Source organism: Erithacus rubecula (assembly GCF_903797595.1).
Source record: "Erithacus rubecula genome assembly, chromosome: 13".
NCBI classification, from domain to species: Eukaryota; Metazoa; Chordata; class Aves; order Passeriformes; family Muscicapidae; genus Erithacus; species Erithacus rubecula.
This window is the reverse complement of record NC_136665.1, coordinates 17,004,757-17,020,564: the sequence shown is the minus strand read 5'-3', so window position 1 is coordinate 17,020,564 and position 15,808 is coordinate 17,004,757. Positions and strand designations below refer to the sequence as shown.

General features: G+C 46.1%; 1 protein-coding gene across 1 annotated transcript; it reads left to right on the top strand.

The window, feature by feature from the left end:
* The first annotated feature begins 6,163 nt into the window (after positions 1-6,163).
* On the top strand, positions 6,164-13,240 carry PROK2 (prokineticin 2). The gene is made up of 3 exons (XM_079317479.1): positions 6,164-6,300; positions 10,197-10,322; positions 13,052-13,240. The coding sequence occupies exons 1-3, from the start codon at positions 6,205-6,207 to the stop codon at positions 13,175-13,177; spliced, it is 348 nt and encodes a 115-aa protein (XP_079173605.1). The 5' UTR covers positions 6,164-6,204; the 3' UTR covers positions 13,178-13,240.
* The last annotated feature ends 2,568 nt before the right edge of the window (positions 13,241-15,808 follow it).

Sequence of the window (15,808 nt, the reverse complement as noted above, 5' to 3'; positions counted from 1 at the left end):
GGGGATCCCTGCTGCCTCCTGCCCCTGCCCTGACCTGGGCTTGTGCACCTCTGCTCAGCCCATCTTAAGGGATTTCAGGGCTGCAGCCCCAGCCCCTGTGTTTGTCAGCTGTATCCAGCTGAAAGATAAACCCAAACCATTCTCCCTATGCTGAAAACTCCATTTTATTTCAACAACAGCCCAAACAGATCTAAGCTCCACATTAGCACTTTATTTTCTGCATCCTAAGAGAAAACTGCAAACTGCCACTACCAAGCCAGGGGTGGGATTCTTTCTCCTGTGTAGCCAAAGTTCATTTTTAATGAGGGCATGTGAAGTTAAACACTTGCTAGTTGTCACCCCAGTTCTGGTTATACCCCAGTGACAGCTGAAGGAAGTCAGGAGAATGTAATTTAGTAAGTGCTTTGGGATTCTTAGAAATATAACTCACTAGAGAGACATTGCAATTTTCTAAGTTCATCCTTAAGGGAGTAGTAAGTGAAGTTTCTGTGTTGGAGGTGGCTCTGGTGAGGGAAAGCATTTTGCAGCCATCCCCACAGGGTTGTTAATGCATGCTTTTTGCTAACATGCCATTTCACTGGAATTTTCACCCTTCTGAGCAATCTTGCATAAGGATGAAAAGGAGAAAAAGGAACTCAGTGGTGCTCCAGGCCCTGGAGGCACCTGAGATGGGCTCTGCTGGGAATACCCACCTTCCCATGGCAGTGACAGATGAAGTAGAGCAAAGTACAGGGATGAGAGGAAAAAGTCAGAAATGAGAAATTAAAATTTAAAAAATCTCATGGGGCGCCTGAAGCCAAGGCAGATGGGGAGGTGGGGGAGATCTGTGTGTGCCCCCCCTGTTTCTGCCTTGGATGGCCAAGGTTCAGAGCATCAGGGAGGGCTGGAGAGCCATGGAGCTGCCAGCCCCACATCAGCCCTGGGCAGTGCCCCATCCAGGGGGATGGAGAGATCCAGCTCCTCTGCTTCCCTGCCTGCAGATGACACCCCACACCCTGCCATGCACACAACACCTACCTTACACTCCCCAAATGAGCAGGAGAGCAGCTGCAACTGCCACTGGCCTTGGGAAGACAGTGGGACAGAACAGAGGAGCAGAAGAAGGGATTTTAGTGGTGAAATTCTGGCAATCTGCAGAACAATTGACTCTTTTCTCTGGGCTTAGCCTTGTTGGATAAATCTTTCTAGACCTAATATGCTAATAGGGGCAGGAGCACAACCTGCCCTGTATCCTCTCCCTGGCCACCACCACATTCCAGCCAAGGACTGGAAAAGCAAAGCAACAAAACCAAAACAGAAACTAAACTGTGTGTTAAGGAGAAAAAAAAAAAAAAAAAAAAAAAGCCCTGCTCCCTGCAGGCAATCTAAGGAAGCCATGTGGCACCAGTACAGCAAATAAAAACTGAACAAGTGACCTCTTCTTGGTCCCTCTGGAGACAGTGGCAAGCCAGGGATTAGCAGCATTCACAGTGCTCCCACAGGTTTCCATGAGGAGGGACACAGAGGAGAGCTGTGTGGTGCCTGGGGAGGGGGGGAGGCAGAGCTGGAAGGGACCAGGGGGATCCATGAGGGGTCTGGCAGGGGGAAAGGGGGCTGGGCTATTTTGTTTATTGAATATGAGCCTACAGAGCATCCCTGGCTTTGGTCCCACCAGATCCCATTGAGGTATAGGATAAATTGCCTGTCCATGGTGGGAGCAGATCTACAACGATGTCCCCCTGAATAATTCCTCTCCAGTTCTTGTGTTTGGTGGATTTCTGTGGTAGTGGAAGCTTCCTCACCTCCTTCCCCCATGGCCCAGTAAGTCCCATTTCAATGAAAAATGACCTCATTCTCTAGGCTAGGTGTGCAGGGAGAGACCCTGGCTCCACCAGAGGATCCTCTGCCCACAGCTCACAGCTCACCACCCATTTTGGTGTGAAGGAGAAAATTGTTTCCCACCAAAAGCAATCAGTAAGAGGAAAAAAAGGCTAAAAGAATGTTTCCCCAAAGTCCAGAGAACTCCCCAAACCAATTCTGTATCTTCTTGGCAGGAACTCTACATTTTTTAAAAGACATATCTGAAATTTACAGAAAGGCATTGAGTCCCTGCCCATCACATAAATCCACAGTTCCTGTTGAATCACTTGGAACTGCCCTGGACTCTGCCAATGCAGTCACGTCTTCACAAAAGTCTAAATAAAATCTGTGTGCAAATCAAAGGAGGAAATTTCATGAGTAACCAGAAATTGTTAGTTTTTGTGGTATGTTTGCAGCTTTTCCTTATTCTAGCACAGCTTCCTGAGCAGACTCTGTAATATTCCACTTCAATCCCTCTAAGCTGACAGGAGAGCATGCACTTGGCAATCAAAGTGATTCATGCAATTACATGAGCCAGTGCATAGTAAGGCAGTGAGAATCCCTAATCTAGAACATTAGCACTTATCTGTTAAATGCTCTTTTTTAACACACTGTAGAACCATCATCTTATTCCTTACATAAGGTTCTTCAGGGACTACTATGACAAGAGCAGTGTTGAAAAGCAGTGTAATGAGACTCCAGGAGCACTGGGAACAGATTGCTACAACAGTAGCTCATTACAATTATTTCTTGTCTGACCCCAGAAATAAATTCACTTGTGGGTGCTTTTTAAATGCTGAAGTTCTTTGTCAATCTGTTTCATTTTCATTAGTGTATTCATTATATTTCTGTTAATACGTGATTGTTGACTTGGTCTGCAAGACTGCATAACTAAGAATAGAACAGAGTGGCTATTCCCAGGGGATGACAATATTCTGAAATCATGCCAGAGACTTTGCAAAGTTTATTGACCTATTAGAAAGGTCATGGAGATGAGCTACCAGAATCAGTTGTTGGTGACCAAAATGTCGCTGTGTAGTGAAACAGGTATTGTGGAATTTTTCCCAGCTTGTTACACATGGAAGGTGAAAATTCCTGATATTAGAGGGCTTAATATCATATACTAGTCCAGATCAGTAAAATTCAAACAGGAAATGAGGTTTTAAAAGTTGGAGTAGTTTGCTGAGGGAAGTTGTCTTCATTGTTGTAAGTCAGTGCTTGATATCTCTTGAAATATGTGCTCTACATTTGGATTCACTAAAGGAATTTATGGATTGGTTTGGTAGAAATTCAGACAACAGTGCCTCTTCTTATCCTAAAATCAGCATTTTTGTTTAGATCTTTTAGAAATTAGTCCATTTGACGTCAGAAGAGGCCAGGCATGAGTGTGAGGTGCGTGATGCTGCTGCTGTCCTCACCTGCATCCCATCCCGGGGCAGAAAGGTGCTGAGCTCAGCCTGTGCTGCAAGCTCCCACAAGCAGCAGCCTCATGGACATCTCCAAAGGTAATCCCACCTGTGAGAATTGTGTCTCACAGCCTGAATTGCCTCTCATTTTCTCCACACCATGCACAGCACTCTCTGTGTGAGCCAGCATCACACTGGGGGTGCCCAGACTTGCTAAGCCACTCACACCTCGGATCCCAGCTGCCTTTTACAGCCTCACTCAGAGCTGCAGGTATGAAGCCTCCATTTCTCTGCCAGACTGCTGCTGGTAACTTGAGAAGGTGCTGGCCAACCCCAGCCACATCAGAGAGAGAGGCAGAAAACTTAGAAGTCATTTACGAAAATATTTGCAACTCAAAAAAAAACCATAAATGGAGTGAATGCTGGGGATGCAAGTTAAGGTCAGCAGAAATTCTGCCTTTTGTACAGACCCTAAGAAAGAAGACAAATGATTGAGAAGAGTCTTGTCTGAACATTAATTATTGACCTAAAGCAGAAATGTTAGATGAAATAAGGACTACATCCCAGTCCAGTGTACAGCTTAGAAATTCATTCTTGAATGACTTTTGTGTTCGGGTTATTTCAAGCAACTGATTTGAGTTCTTTCATACCTTGTGTGAACTTTATTCCTAGACTATAAATTTTTATATATCTGATATAAATAAACACATTCTTCCTCCACAAGAGTCAGCAAATTTTCACCATTTGGCTAAATCAAGACCATTTTTGGATAAAGAGTGTGAAAGATTGAACAAATTAGATATTGTAGCTATTAAGAAAGTTTTTAGGGCAAGAATTAATTGTGATAAAATAGGAGAGGCTGGAGAGCTGTTTCTGCCCTGTGCTGTCCCCAGGTGTCCCACAGGGTGCTCTTGGTCTGGTACCAGCAAAAACTGGAAAGATACAGAGGGAAATGTTACATATTTCAGAATGAAATAGTTCAGTAAAAACCCAGCTATGAAAAAAACTTTTAAATGAAGAAAATTAATATAAGACTACTCTTCAAAGTGGAGCAAAGAAATAGAAAAAACTTCTGAAACTCTGGTGCATTTATGAGATGAGCACTGTGAGGATTTACATTTAAGACACGTTGTGGATTTTTACAACTTTTGCAGTAAAACAATTGTAATGACACTGATATTCAGAAAGTCATCTCCTCAACTTTCACCTTTTCTTTAACAACGGGAATGATTTAAGTGAAATTAATTAATATTTCATTACAATTTTATAATCATCTAAAGGCCATATGGAAGTGAAAGGTCTCTTCTGATAGCAAACCAGTTTTAGCACAAGTTGGTAGCAAGAATATTGACATTAGGGTGGCCTCTAGTAAGTCTGTAGCATCCTCAGTGTAATTTATAATGCTGCCCTTCCAGGCTCAGGACTGACAACCTTTCATGAGTGATACTTTTTATGTCAAATGGCTTTTACAAGAAATGACTGAGTCTACACAAACCTGCACAAAACTCTTCCTTTGCCCCTTATTATTTCTCCTTAATTCTATAGTGTTTTTAGAGGATCAGGAGGTTTAGAGCTGATAGTGATTATTTGTTTTTGAAAGTTCTGGGCACGTGGAGATTGTGAAATTAATTATTCCTGGCTTACATTCATTTTTAGTTTCTAGGATACAAACAGAATTTAAAACAAGTTAATCCCTTCACCTGGTTTAAACTGCCAGTTCTTCAGGCAGCAACATGAGTTTACAACAACTAAGGATACATCCCAGTTATTTTTAATCCTTTCACGTCAAAATTGGCTTATCCCAATTTACTTTTAAATCATCCTCGGAGTAAAGCTCTATTTACCCTGCCCATATTTGCATTGAGTGCACTTGTACCAAATCACCCTGAGCACCCAAAAAGGCCAGGTTTGTAATGAAAACACCACCAGACAGGCTGACCCCCCAGGGGAGGCCACCAAGGAATGGATTTGACAGGACTGAACCGTGCCAGACACTGGGTGTGTGCTCCTGCTCCCCTCCAGCTGCCTCAGACAAACCTCAGCCAAGGAACCAGCCTGCCTGGGGGTCAGGGAAATGTGGGCTCTGAAAAGGATCAGCCTTCCTGGTTGGAAAAAAAATATAAATTGGAAAATCTGGAGGAAAAGGGTCTGGTTGTGAGAATGGGACACGGTGGAGGACAGGAGTGGAACAAGGGGCCCAGAGAGATGGAAGTATGGACAGAGAGGCAGGAAAAGGGACAAAAGGGAGTTAGGAGGGAGAAGAAAGGCAAAAAGAAGCATAAAGAGTTTGAAAAGTAAGGAAAATAGAGAAGAAAGAGTAAGAGAAGAAGAGAAGGAAATACTGCATGTGTTTCAGTGATGTCCTCCTCCCACAGGGGATGGAGGTGCCCAAAGGTACCACCATCAGTGGTTAGACTTTGCTTTGTGCTGAGTTTCAGGGGTGTGCATGCAGAAACTGGTGCTCACTGAGGCCAGGAGAGCATGGCCTGGCATTTGTGCTGGAAGGAGCCAGTGAGGCACTGCTTGTGGAATGGGGGTCTCTGCTCCCAGGGACCACCACACCACATGTGCCATGGGAAATCCTTCAGCCACACTGCGGGATGTTCCCCCAAAGCCTGGGGCGTTCCTCCAGAGCTGCTGTGGGATGGTACCCCCAAAGCCCAGATCCCCCAGACCAGATGTGGGATGTCCCCAGCATTCAGTGGGATGTCCCCGCGGCCAGCCCCGTTCTCCCCATCCCTGCGCGGTCCCCCCGCCCCGTCCCTGCCCGCAGCCGCGCACCTGGGCGCGGTGTGTGCGCGCAGCCCGCGGCCGCGGCGCTGCCGGGCGGGGGTGACTCAGCCCCGGCTTTATAACTGCGGGCCGGCTCCGAGCCCGGCTCCGAGCCCGGCTCCGAGCCCGGCTCCGCTGCGCCGCACCGCGCCCGCGGGGAGCGCCGGGCCGGCTCCGGCACCGCACCATGCGGAGCCTGCGCGGAGCCCCGGGGCTGCCTCGGATCCTGCTGCTGCTCCTGATGCTGCTGCTGGCCGCGGGGCACGGCGCCGTCATCACCGGGGTGAGCGCCGCCGCTCGGCACCCACGGCACCGGGACCGGCACCGGCACCGGCACCGGGACCGGGAGGGCTGGGGCGGGCCGGGGCTGCGGGGGAGGGAGGGCTCTGCCACGGCAGCGGGGACACGAGTCGGGGTTTGTTCTTGGGGAATGATAGCGGAACTGGGGGAACATCCCGGAATAAGGGGTGCCCGGAGAGAGGGGAGCGCTCTGCCTGCGGGATGCACGGAGAGAGGTGCGGGATGTCCGGAGAGAAGGGAGAGCTCTGCTCTGCTGGATACCTGGGGATGTGCGGGATGCACGTAGAGAGACGAGCTCTCTGCCCTGCGGGATGTCCGGAGAGAGAGGACAGCTCTGCTGTAAGGGATGTCCGGGAACAAGGGAGCGCTCTGCTCTAAGGGATATCTTGAGAGAGGGGAGCGCTCTGCCGTGCGGGATGCCCGGGCAGAGGGGATCGCTCTGCCGTGCGGGATGTTCGGAGAGAGAGGAGTGCTTTGCTTTAAGGGATGCCCAGGGAAAAGGGAGCGCTCTGCCCTGCGGGAATCTCCTGTCTGGTCTCCGTGGGTGAGCGCTGCCGAGACTCGGGGTCTGTCCGCAATCAGCGGTGCCAGGACGGAGCGGTGTGGAGTGCGGTGAGGGATGGCCGGAGCTGGGATGGGTGATAAGGAGGATGTGGGAGGGAAAGCAGTGCTTGAGAGGTGACGGGGCCTGGGGTCCGTCTGGGATAAGCGATACCGGACGTGGCATCTCTCCAGGGATGAGGGATGCCCGGAGCAGCGGCTGGGTCTGGATTAAGCGGTGTCAGAGCCTGGGGGTCTCTCTGCACTGAGTGATGCCAGGACGTGTCAGTCTCTGGTGGGCAGTGCCAGGGCTCGTGGCTCTCCGAGGTGAGGGGATGCCACAACGTGGGGTCTGTTCCTTCGGGGTGAGAGATGTCTGGACTCGGGGGAGGTTGTCTGCAGGCTGCTCTGGGAGCGTGCACAGATTCCTGTCGCTTTTCCAGGGCTGGAGCTGTCCCTCATCTCCCCCCGTGCAGCCCCAGCTGTCCCCAAACCTGCTCTGAGAGGGTCTGGCTCAGGGCATGGCACTGCCCACTGGGCACCCCAAGTTCCTCCAGCCCCTCCGTGTACACGCCAGGATTACAATCAGAAAAAGCTGTTTTCCTTATTTCTTTTTCTTTGTCTATGACCGTGCTGCTTTTTCCCCTTGCAAACAAGTCTCTGTTGTTGTTTTGAGGCTCAAGATTTACTCTGGCTGTAAAAATACTTTTTTTTTTTTTTTTTTTTTTTTTTTTTTTTTTTTTTTTTTTTTCCTAAAGACGTTATTTAACCAAAAACGTTGCATCACTTTTATGTAAAATTATTTTTTAAGTGTTTGCTTTGGATTAATAACTCAGCACTTGCATTCCTTTGAGAGCTTACATGTCTTTTGTAACCATCAGAAGTTGCATGCACAGCAGTGGATTTCTCTGTGGATGTCCAGACTCCCTGTCTGGACCCCTGAACTCCATGAAACAGCTCATGGGCATTTCTCTGGATGTCAGATCAGTTCACAGGAATGATTATTTTCTTTTTAGAGCAGAGAATGTGAAGGAATTCTTTTAATATCTGAGGATTTCAAGCTTCTTTTAAGTAGAAACATTCCCAGCAACAGAGGAACAGTTTATCTGTTATTAGAGTTGTGGCTACACCTTTACAGCATAATTAATCCATTAAATAAAGTAATAGTGAGGCATGAATAATAGATCAAGGACAAGCCAGATTCAAAAAGTAAAAATAGATTAGAAAATATTACTTTATTAACTATTGCAAAACATTTCTGCTTAAACCACTGATGCATTTTGGCTTCTGGTGAATGGGCAAATCTCAAATGGGAGCTGATGTAGGTGTTCCCCAACCTCTGAACCTGCAAGGTGTTTTTCCTTTGCAATTTAAAGACTTTTTTCAAAATTTCTCCATTTCAGTAGCTGTTCTTGTGCTGACACCTGTTGCCTTTGCAGCTGACATTTCACCTGGGACATATTCTTGGGCTGATTTTCCAGAAAACTGTGTTTTAATGAGGAGCTCATATGGTGTTTGGGGAAGTTCAGGAGTAGCAGCAGGAATTACACATTACAGATAAGATGTGGGCAGGAACACTTGGGCTGAATATTTTCAAAAGTTGTCATACATTTTTGGAAAGGGAGCCTTAAAAGTTCTGCCAGATGTAAATATGTGTGTGTGAGTTTAGGGAAGAAATTGTTCAGCCTGGACATTCAAGACCCTTGTTTGGTAGGACATACTCAGGTGGGCTTTTCAACCCCAGGACCAGTCCCACAGAGATGAATGGAGTTTGAGATATAACTGAGAAAAAAAAAAAAAGAGAGAGAGTCAGGAGCTGAGAGGTGAGAAATAGTAGAACCTGTGACTCCAGCTGAGCAGTGGACACCAGTGTGCTGGGGGCAGCCAAAATCACTGGACCTGAATTTTTATTTGTGACTAGGGCAAAATAATATAATTAGAGTGATTATTTATTTTATTTTATTTTTAAAGAGAGAGGTCAGAAAATGAGTATTACCTACCTGGCAGGCTGGAGTTGTAGTTTTATGGCCATATTAGTCTTACAAGCAAATGCTCTGTGTTTGGGTTTACCTGCAGCACAGAGCTCTGTGTTTTGGAGTTTGGGTCACACACACTATTTAATAGTGATCCTAATGCAACAGCTTCTTCCTAAACTACTGACTGATTTTATTTTGATCTGCCTTCTGCTGGTCAGTACAACATTTACCCAGTGAGTACAGTTAAAGTAATTTTTCATGTAAATCCCAAGGTGAGATCAGTGAGTTTTTCTCTCAAGGGAATGTTTACTCTGATATGTGCCTTCCCCAGAGCTGTTATCATCATTTACGCAGGTTTTTATGAGTTTCCCATTTACGTAGTGCTGAGCAGTGCCTTCAGTCTCACTGCTGCTGTCAGACACCCAGAGCAGTGAGTTAATCAAGTTTACATTTGGAGTGTAATCAGAACCTTTACCTGATGGCATTTCTCACTGGAGGAAGGAGACTGGTTTTGGCATTAAATCTGTATAAGCTTTTGATTCAAAAGTAACTGAAAGATGTACAGTGACTTGTTTTCTAACCCTAATGTGTCAATTGCTCTTCGTGGTTTGTGGGTTTTAGAACATATCCACTAGTTTGCAGTTTGGTTTTTGCTTATCTAAGCTGTATTGAGTAAGTGGTTGAAATATTTTTTTGCCTCCTGTGGAGGGGAATGCTACCACAGCAGTATTTTTTTTTTTTTTTTGGATGTGGAAACTTATGCAAAGCTTTTCTTAAAACCTCTAGCTATGTGTAATTCTAGATAACAACCACAGAATCCATGTTTAAACTTCTGTTTTAGCCACTTCCACTTGGACTTCTCTAACAAAACTATCATGCAGTCTTGCAAGGGTGCTCACAACGATGATATGAAGTTAGAAGGAATAGTTACCCAAAAGTCATTAAATTAATGGATGGTTTCCTACCTTAGCTTCTCCATAAGGCTGGTTTGGTGACTCTTTTGGTGACAAGTTTAATGTGGCTGGTCCTTGCTCCTGCCTGAGCTCACTCAGGCACTGAGCTGGGAAAGCAAGGGGCACATGCCATGGTCTATCAGTGCTCAGAAGCTGGGATGTAAATCACTGACAGTCCTGAATTTAGCCCAGAGCAGCTCCGTGTGTGAGCCTGGCTTTAAAAAACCTGGTCTCAACTCCAAAACGTGCCAGAAACCTGCACATTATAATCCATGGGAGACAAAAGTATCACAAACCAGCCTTAAATCTTATTATTCAGCCTTAACGAGCCATGATAACTTAGGGGCAGCCCCCGAGCACCTGACTGCCTTTGTTCCTGATGGAATTTCTGTCTGCTGTGCTGTCTGCAGGCCTGTGACCGGGACCAGCAGTGCGGGGCTGGGATGTGCTGCTCCGTCAGCCTCTGGATGCGCAGCCTGAGGATGTGCACCCCCATGGGGAGCCTGGGAGACGAGTGCCACCCCCTCAGCCACAGGGTGAGTACCTCACAGGGGGGCTGTGGGGCTGGGGAGGGGTCTGAGCTGTATGGCATGGGACCTGTGAGTGGTGGAAAAACAGGGGAACTTCTCATTCCTTACAATACCCAGACACCTGCATGGGAGCAGCGATGAAGGTGCTGATGTAAGGAAGTGCATTACTGTCAGGATTATGCTGAAGAGAATCAGAGGATGAAAGCACTACAAGCTTCCCAGATTGTTCTCTTATTAGTTTGCTGTTGCTGCTTTGTTTTGTGTTATGTGATCCCAAACAGCGTTAGCAGCTCCCAAGCCCAGCCCTGCCAATCCTTACTGGGGTGAGCAGGAACACAGCAAGTGCCACCAACCCCAGGGACACAGAACAAGATCCTGTCACAAGCATAAAAATGTCACCAGTTGGTGTTGGGACAACTGGTGCTGAGAAAATGTTGACAATTGGACTTTTCTCTTTGTTTCTGTTCTACCATTAATTTCAACTATGCCTATATATACATACACACACACTGTCCTATTAATACAATGATTTTAACAAGTACATTCATTTAAGGCTATGTAATTATGTATTTGTTATTCAGTATGAAAAAAAAGCTGCTTATTTAAAACACAAAAGACTGAATGGGATGTTAGCAGGGGCTTGAGAACCTGGTGGTTCTCAAAGCCATCCTCAGGGAAGAGCACAGCCCAAGAATCATCACAAGTGGAAGATATAAGGCAATAAATTCAGATCATAAATGTGCAGCTAGTTAGTTGCCTCTCTCACTCCAACCTCTGGTTTCTCAGCTCAGTATCTAGAGTTTATTTTCGCAGTTTTAGTAAGTTTAAGGCTCTATCTTATTGCAGTTAAATTTTAAAAACTTCTGCTGTTATACTGGGGACTAAATTGTCCTTTTTACTATGTAATGCAGCAGGTTTTTCTTGTAAGGGCTCTTTCCATTACCAGGAATTAGGATAAGAGAAATTGTCTTCTAGAGGGTTTTATGAGCTTATTGTTATTGGGCAATAATTTAAACTGTCTGATATATTTCAACCTGATTGCCTGCATAATTACAATCAGAGAAAATGCCTGTCCACCCCAGACTTAATCACTGATGTTTATAAGCTTTATGAGGTTAATTTTAGATTTTTGATTCCTCACCCCACTGATCATCCTGAGAAATACAAAGCAAATTGATTTACTGGAGAAGATGAAATGAGATTATTGTAAGGATGGAGGGACTGCTCAGTGGTTCCTCTCTAGTAAATAGTTGTGTAGGGAGCAGCTGGGTGCTGTGATCTCCAAAACCTTTCATTTACCTGCAGGATAGGACAAAGGCAGGCACCTCCATGGCCATGGCACCTTGGGGACATCCAGAGGAGCCAGGAGATAACTGGAGGAGATGGGTGGCATCTAGTTTTGGGGTTCCACCTTGTAGTTTCCTTCTCAACAAGTAGATGGTGATGGACTGCCATCAGCAGTCCCAGGTGGAATTTCAAGGCAGGGCCAGGCAGATGAGGTTTGGCAGTGTGGGAGTCCTGCTGAAAGGAACATTTCTTGACAGCAAGTGGAAAGTTTTGAGTAAATCACTCAAGCTGTCAGAAGGCTGAGAGCTCACTCAGGTTCTGGGGTTTGCTGCAGTGCTGTGTGTGGGCACCCAAAGGGGTGATTCCCATGGGGACTCCCCAGCACCTGCGCTGTGCTGGAGCAGAGGGGCTGTGCTGGGTGGCTTGGGGAAACCCACAACATCCCTTGTCCTGGGCTGCTCTTCAGATGGCTGGTGCTGGCCCAGGGCTCTGCAGGGTGTGTGAGCCCTCTGCTCTGCCCTCCTCCTGCACCAGCAGGGTCACTGGAGCCAGGCTGGTGCTTGGCACCATGCACACAGGACTGTGTAGACTTCCTTAATGACAAAATTTATACACTGACACAAGAAAATCTTGTAATATTAAAATTTTAGGCTTCAACCACACAGACATTGGAAGTGAGGGAATTAGGGCTGCTTGCCTGGCTGGTAGCAGTGGCTCTGTACCTCTGTGCCTCCTTTGCTGCATCCAGGGAATGCTCAGTGTGTGCTGCCAGCTGGCAGCACCACAGCCCCCAGACATTTCCCACTGGGCTGTCCTGCTTGGCTCCTGTAGGAGACAGAGCTTGTGACCAAGTTGTTGAAGAATGTCAGTGCATGTGCATGTCACAGAACAATTAAATTTGTCTAATGTACTCCATATGTGCTCCCTGCAGCACAGTGTGGCTGGAGGAGGGTGGGATGAAATGAGAAACTTCTGCTCTGTGGTGAAAAGGATCCTGCTCAAAGGGAGGTCAGGCAAGGTGACCTCCAGAGGTCCCTTCCAGCCTTATTACTATGGGATGCCAGGGTTCCCAGGTCCTGCTCTGTGCCAGGTGGCAGGGCAGGATTTGAGACACTCACAAAGCCCTGCACAGTGGCACCACAAAACTTGATGTTAAAGGCCAGTGTAGTTTCACAACAAACTCTGTGAAATGGGACTAAATGGAGAACATGTGTCCCAGATGTAGATTTGCACAGCAGCATGACTGCTCACATCCTGCCCTTCACCATGGCTGCACAGGGTGTCAAACAGGGCTGCCTTTGCCAGCTGCTCTGTGCTGCAGCTCCTGGGGAGCTCTGGCTGTGCAGGGAGGGAACTGAGCAGCATTCCCCATGGCCCCATTATTCCTCCCATTGCATCCCCCAGCCAGGTGGTGCTCCCTGTCACTGATGCCCTTGCTTTGTCCCCAGGTGCCCTTCTCTGGGCGGAGGATGCACCACACCTGCCCGTGCCTGGGGGGCCTGGCCTGCCTCAGGACTGCCCACAGCAGGTTCAGGTGTCTGCCAGACTTCAGGAAAGAAGATGCCTTCTTTTAGCAGGAACTGGTCTGCACTGGAAAGAGCCGCTCAGTATTTTTGTTCTCTTGTTATTTGTGATAAAAAAACCTCCAGTATTTCCCAGGAGAAGCTCTTCCTGCCTCACCAACATCAGCTGGAGATGAGACACTGCTGTTGTGGCCAAGGGACTCACAGTGGAGGATGCTTTCATTTTGGGGTAGCCAAACAACATCCACTAGAGCAAAACTCCTTCTGAGGGAGGGGCTTGACCATTCCTGAATAATTTTGTGGGCTTCATGGTTCCAGTTTAACCCCAGAATGAAAAAAATCAAAGTTTATTGCCAGTTTTGGAAAAACTTGGCCACCTCTTCACACTTTGGAATAACTGAATTGAACTGAGAGTTGAATAAGTGCATAGTGTGAAGCATATGACAATTGCCAAAAGAACTGTATTTACATTGTATTTTGTATCTTTGTTAACATAATTTTATTTGTAAGTTAGGCACACCTCTAGGGTAAAGGTTTAACCAATAGATGTAGTTCTTACACTTTTAAAAAGTGGCAGGTGGAACCAAAGCATTTCAGTATTCAGAGCATTAAAATATTTTGTTATTTTAATATTCTAAGATGAAAAGCTGTTGTTACTTGAATTGGTGTGAAACTACCTGATCAAACTATGTATTAAGATGTAGTTTATATTAAAGAAAAAAGGAACCCTGAAGTTTCTTGTAATAGGCTGCCTGACTTCTTGTATATGTATCAAATTTGCTGTGCAAAAATTCTGTATCAGAATAATGGCAGTGTATGATTTGATTTATTTTAATATTATAACATTATTTTGTCATTGTGGTTTCTCATTTTTATTCAGTGTAATCTGTTATCCCACACTTGATTCAGCCAAGCTAGCAGAGCTCCTTGTGGACAGCTTAGCAAAGGATTATGTGCCTCTGGCTGCTTCTTGGGAAACTTGGAGTTTGCAAGGCATGAACTCAATCAAGTTTCAGAATTTAGAGGAATCTTGGTGTAAATAATACGAGAGGTTTTTCTTGGCTCATGCCTCAAAAGATCAACTTTAGCCCAGCAAACAGAAGATTTGTGGGTTTTCTATGAAATACTGTGCGACTTCATATTTACTTGTCAGTCCTCAGAGTTGGAATTCCAATAGTCTGTGTGAGATTCACATGTTTCTTGCTCTCAGACATGCAAACATATGCTGGAGCTGGAAAAGTGTAGTCACTCATCTTCCAACAATCAGTGCATTGCTACTGGTGGAGATGGGGGTTGGAGAACTGAGCACACTGTGCCAAGGCCAGACCTGTAAAACTTAGAGCAGAAACATCTCTGTGAGTGACCAGGTACCATCCACACCTTCCCTGGGAGGCAGAAAGGAATAACTGGATTAGTTATTGCCAAATCCTCATGGATTGTGCATATATTAGGGAAATAAAAGTATTGGGAGAGATTTTACCCTCCTGCTGAAGACAGCCCATCCCCAGGGCACCCACTCCACTGCCTCTGTATTTTGCCTCCCCCTTTGCAGTGGTGATACTGCAGCTGTAAAATAAAAATAAAAAAAATAAAAAAAAAAGAAAGAAAGCGACTGAGGTGCCACTAAAGGGTAATTTTACATCTGGTTTGCATTAATGTGATCAGGTATTACATCTGAAGTCTCAGAGGGGCTCAACAGTAACCCAAAGGGCTGGTGAAAGGGCCAAGTCATTTATTGAGTACAAAGTGATGTGCCAACACTGCAGAAATTCCCATAACCTGGATTTAAAACCAAACCCCAAGCCTGATTCTACCACTAAACAGGGGGGCTCCCCAAACACCCTGTGCCCCCACAAAGGCTGGGATTGCAGAGGGGGAACACACTGGAAGTGTGGGGGTTGCTTTTCTGTCCCCATAAAATAAGCTGAATACCATGGACTTCCATTTACACAAAATCAAGAAGAAAAATAGGAGCAAACGTGCCTGTGTCTCAGCTCTTGTTCCATTTTTTAAAATCAGAGCACAAAAAATGAACCACAGCAGGAAGCAGTAGCCCTGCTCCTCATCTGCTGCTGGCATCACTCACCAGTGACTCCTGAAGGCAGCAACCCTGGTTTTTATCATTGCAAATGAGGGGACAGTTACACCTCAGGACTGCTCAGATCTGCCAAACTGAAATCCTAGGAGAGTTTATCACACAAGAACAGAGCAACTTTGTAGTTGTAATTTGTGCCAATTAACTTGTGGGATTAAGCATTTATCTGGGTAATGAGAACAGCCCCAATTACACAAGTTCAGAGTTCACACCATCTGCAGCAGGTGGAGGCTCCTGTGTCCTGCAGACATCCTGGGCAGGGCATTTGGATGGTGCAGCTTTCAGAGATGCATTATCCCATCCATGTCCTTGAGGGGCTTCTCCACACCTTCCCTGCTGATGTAGGAGAGATAAAGGCAAAACCTCACTGTCCTACATCCCCACTATACTCACTTGGCAATAATTATTACGATTCCCCTTTTAGCAATTTAATTTCCATTAATTGACACTCACAATGGAGGTTAGTTGATTTGAGAGGATCATTCTGGAAGGAAGATTAAACTTTTGCATCCCCATTATTTCCTAAACTGTGCCCTAATCAATTATCTTTTTTCCCATCCTAGGGGAGATTTCCACTGCCAAGCACA